This window comes from Lepus europaeus, chromosome 18, assembly GCF_033115175.1.
Source record: "Lepus europaeus isolate LE1 chromosome 18, mLepTim1.pri, whole genome shotgun sequence".
Classification (NCBI taxonomy): domain Eukaryota; kingdom Metazoa; phylum Chordata; class Mammalia; order Lagomorpha; family Leporidae; genus Lepus; species Lepus europaeus.
Genome location: NC_084844.1, coordinates 24,792,039 through 24,795,290, shown reverse-complemented (window position 1 = coordinate 24,795,290; position 3,252 = coordinate 24,792,039). Strand labels below are relative to the sequence as shown.

The window sequence follows — 3,252 nt, the reverse complement described above, 5'->3', positions numbered from 1 at the left end:
TGCTAGTACGCACGACCCAAAAAAGGGGGCTTCCAGAAATACCCGTCACTCCCAGTCCCTAGCTTCTTCCTCTTCCTCTCCTGCGCGGGCAAGAGCGGCCTCCCAGCCCCACCCCCCTCCTCCGACTCCCCTTCCCCCCCAAGAGATGGACACTTTATTGGGAGAGCTTTTTTATTCTCTCGTTAAACCTGCCAAAGCGCAGGAGACATAGAGCCCGGGAGAGGGAGAGAGCCGAGGCGAAGGAGGTGGGGCCCGGCGCCTTGTCCCCTAGCTCTCCGCAATTTCGGCCCTGAGGGTTTTATGAGCCTCTCTCCCCTCGGCCGCAGCCAATCAGCACGCGTGCCCGGGCCCCTGCGTCGCCTGCGTCAGGACGGCCCGGCCGAGCGAAAGCAGGCGCCTGGCGAGCTGGGATCGGTTTAAAACGCTTTGGATTCCCCGGGCCCGGGTGGGAAGAGCGAGCTGGACACCCCCTAGATCCCCCACCCCCAGCACCCCATGAGCCGACCCTCGGCCCCATGGAGTCCGGCAATTATGCCACCTTGGACGGAGCCAAGGATATCGAAGGCCTGCTGGGAGCCGGAGGGGGTCGGAATCTAGTCGCCCACTCCCCTCTGAGCAGCCACCCGGCGGCGCCAGCACTGATGCCGGCTGTCAACTATGCGCCCCTGGATCTGCCAGGCCCCGCCGAGCCACCCAAGCAGTGCCACCCGTGCCCCGGGGTGCCCCAGGGGGCGTCCCCAGCTCCCGTGCCTTACGGCTACTTTGGAGGCGGGTACTACTCCTGCCGAGTGTCCCGGAGCTCGCTGAAATCCTGCGCCCAGGCACCCAGCCTGGCTGCCTACCCCGCGGAGACCCCTGCGGCCGGAGAGGAGTACCCCAGCCGCCCCACCGAGTTTGCCTTCTATCCGGGGTACCCAGGACCCTACCAACCTATGGCCAGCTACCTGGATGTGTCGGTGGTGCAGACCCTGGGCGCCCCTGGAGAGCCTCGCCACGACTCGCTGCTGCCCGTGGACAGTTACCAGCCCTGGGCCCTCGCCGGAGGTTGGAACAGCCAGATGTGCTGCCAGGGAGAACAGAACCCACCGGGTCCCTTCTGGAAGGCAGCATTTGCAGGTAAGCTGCGCTCCCCTGCGTCCCGCGGGCTCTGAGCCTGAGCCCAGCTGGCACCTGCCTGGGTGGAGGAGGAGGAGGAGGGGGACTTGGGGCTGGTGAGGAGCAGCTTGGTGCCCCCTCGCTTGCCTAGTAGTGCTCTTGACAGGGGGTTGGGGCTGCTGGAGGGCCGGAGGGAGGCCCCAGGGGGTCAGTGTGAGAGGTTGGTGCTGTCTGAAGCCCAAGGGCCTGCCTGTCCCCCTCACTGCCCCGGGAGGCCCCGGGAGGCCCCGGGGCTGGGCTTTCAATATGTCAGAGAGCCTAGGATCTCTTGGGTGGGAACAGGAGAGCCACCCAGCACAACAGCCGATGGATTCCACACAAAAGGCTGGAAAGGCAGGTACTGGATTTTCTGTAAATAATACAACCCCTTGGTTTTCCTTGGTTAAAATTTTCAATTTCCAAAGGAAAATGTGTGTTTCCTGCACCCATGACTTAGGTGTGTGTATTGGGGTGTGCCTCGGTGTGCGTACTGGTGTGAGTGTGTGTGTGTGTGTGTTGGGAGTAAGGCAGCAACACATTTCCTCCTGTATAGAATTTGCCTGCAGAATCTGTCATGGTGGCAGTCTTTAACGGTGGGAGCGTGGATGAGTGTGATGGTGGGAGAAGGCCTGGCCACGTGTGTGTGGTGCGTGTTTGCAGACTCCGCTGTGTGAGAGCAGTGAGCATTGTGGGTGGCCTGCGGGAGCCCAAGGTGAATCTGAGCAGTGATCCAGCCGGAAGCTGGAGCGCCCCACTGCACTCCCGGGGAGTGGGAGCGCAAACGTAGGCTCCCGGGGAGGGGGGTGACCTGCCGTGTGTCTGCAGGATGGTTAAGCCTTGGGGGACTTGTGCTGGGCCTGGGTCTGCACTTGGGTTTGTGCTGGGTTGGGGGGTGGGGTCTCAGCGTTCCTCTTTCTCCTTCCCTTTCCTGCTGCCCAGACGCTAGCGCGCAGCACCCACCTGACGGCTGTGCTTTCCGCCGGGGCCGCAAGAAGCGCATTCCCTACAGCAAAGGGCAGCTGCGCGAGCTGGAGCGCGAGTACGCGGCTAACAAGTTCATCACCAAGGACAAGAGGCGCAAGATCTCGGCGGCCACCAGCCTCTCTGAGCGCCAGATCACCATCTGGTTTCAGAACCGGCGGGTCAAGGAGAAGAAGGTTCTGGCCAAGGTCAAGACCAGTGCTACCCCCTGAGGGTGGGGGGAGGAGAGGTGGGGGTGTCCTGGGGAGACCAGGAACCTACCAGGGCCAGGGTGGGGGCCGAGGACTCTGCTGAGGGCCCCCCCCCAGGTGACACCCCTTCCCAAGCCTCTGGTTCATGGACTTATCCTCGGGGGCACCTGTGACCCCCGAATGTGCCAGGAGTTGTAGCCCACTCCACCAGGGTTCCCCAAAACCTGACCCGGTCATAATCACTCACCCTAACAGTGGGGATAATCATTATAACCAGTACTAGTTGCCGTGATAATTAGTCTCATGTTTTCTATCTGGAGCTCTGTAGAGCACTTTAGAAGCCGCTTTCTATTAAGCTGATTATAAATAAACTTGGAAGGAGATCCCTCTGCAGGGCTGCTTCCTCTCAGACCCCCCCCCCCCCATCTGCACTCCCACCCCACCGACAGCAGCAAGACCAGGGAGAGGAGGAGGCAGATTTGCCCACTTCCTATTTCTCTGGGTGACGCCTGGGCAGGGTGGACCATGCTGGGGGGGGGGGGTGCCTCTGCCTCCCTCCCTGCCCACCCCCCAGGTTATGCCCTCTGGAAGTCCCCATCCCTAATTCAGATTTTGCAGTGGGTGACAATGGAGGGACTGCCCCATTTTACCCTGGAAGCAGCGGAGTTTGACAAAGTGCCTGGATATTTCAACATTCCTCTCCCTGCAGGCGCTAAGTCTCCCTCAGCGTTCCTGGTGGTTCTGACCCAAGCAGGCCATAGTTTGCGGAGCCTGTGGGAGCCTCATGACATAGATTATTTGTGGCTTTGCACACAGGGCTCTTCCCAAAGGAGAGAACAGTGTCCCACCCTATCCGCCATGCCTGCCAAACTCGCAGGGGGGTGGGGGGTGGCTCGGCCCGAGAGGACACCAGAAAATGGCCCTTTCGCCACCCATTTTCCCTTCT

General features: G+C 61.4%; 1 protein-coding gene across 1 annotated transcript; it reads left to right on the top strand.

The window, feature by feature from the left end:
• The first annotated feature begins 515 nt into the window (after nucleotides 1-515).
• HOXB13 (homeobox B13) lies at nucleotides 516-2,327 on the top strand. The gene is made up of 2 exons (XM_062175461.1): nucleotides 516-1,116; nucleotides 2,074-2,327. The coding sequence occupies exons 1-2, from the start codon at nucleotides 516-518 to the stop codon at nucleotides 2,325-2,327; spliced, it is 855 nt and encodes a 284-aa protein (XP_062031445.1).
• Nucleotides 2,328-3,252: the final 925 nt, after the last annotated feature.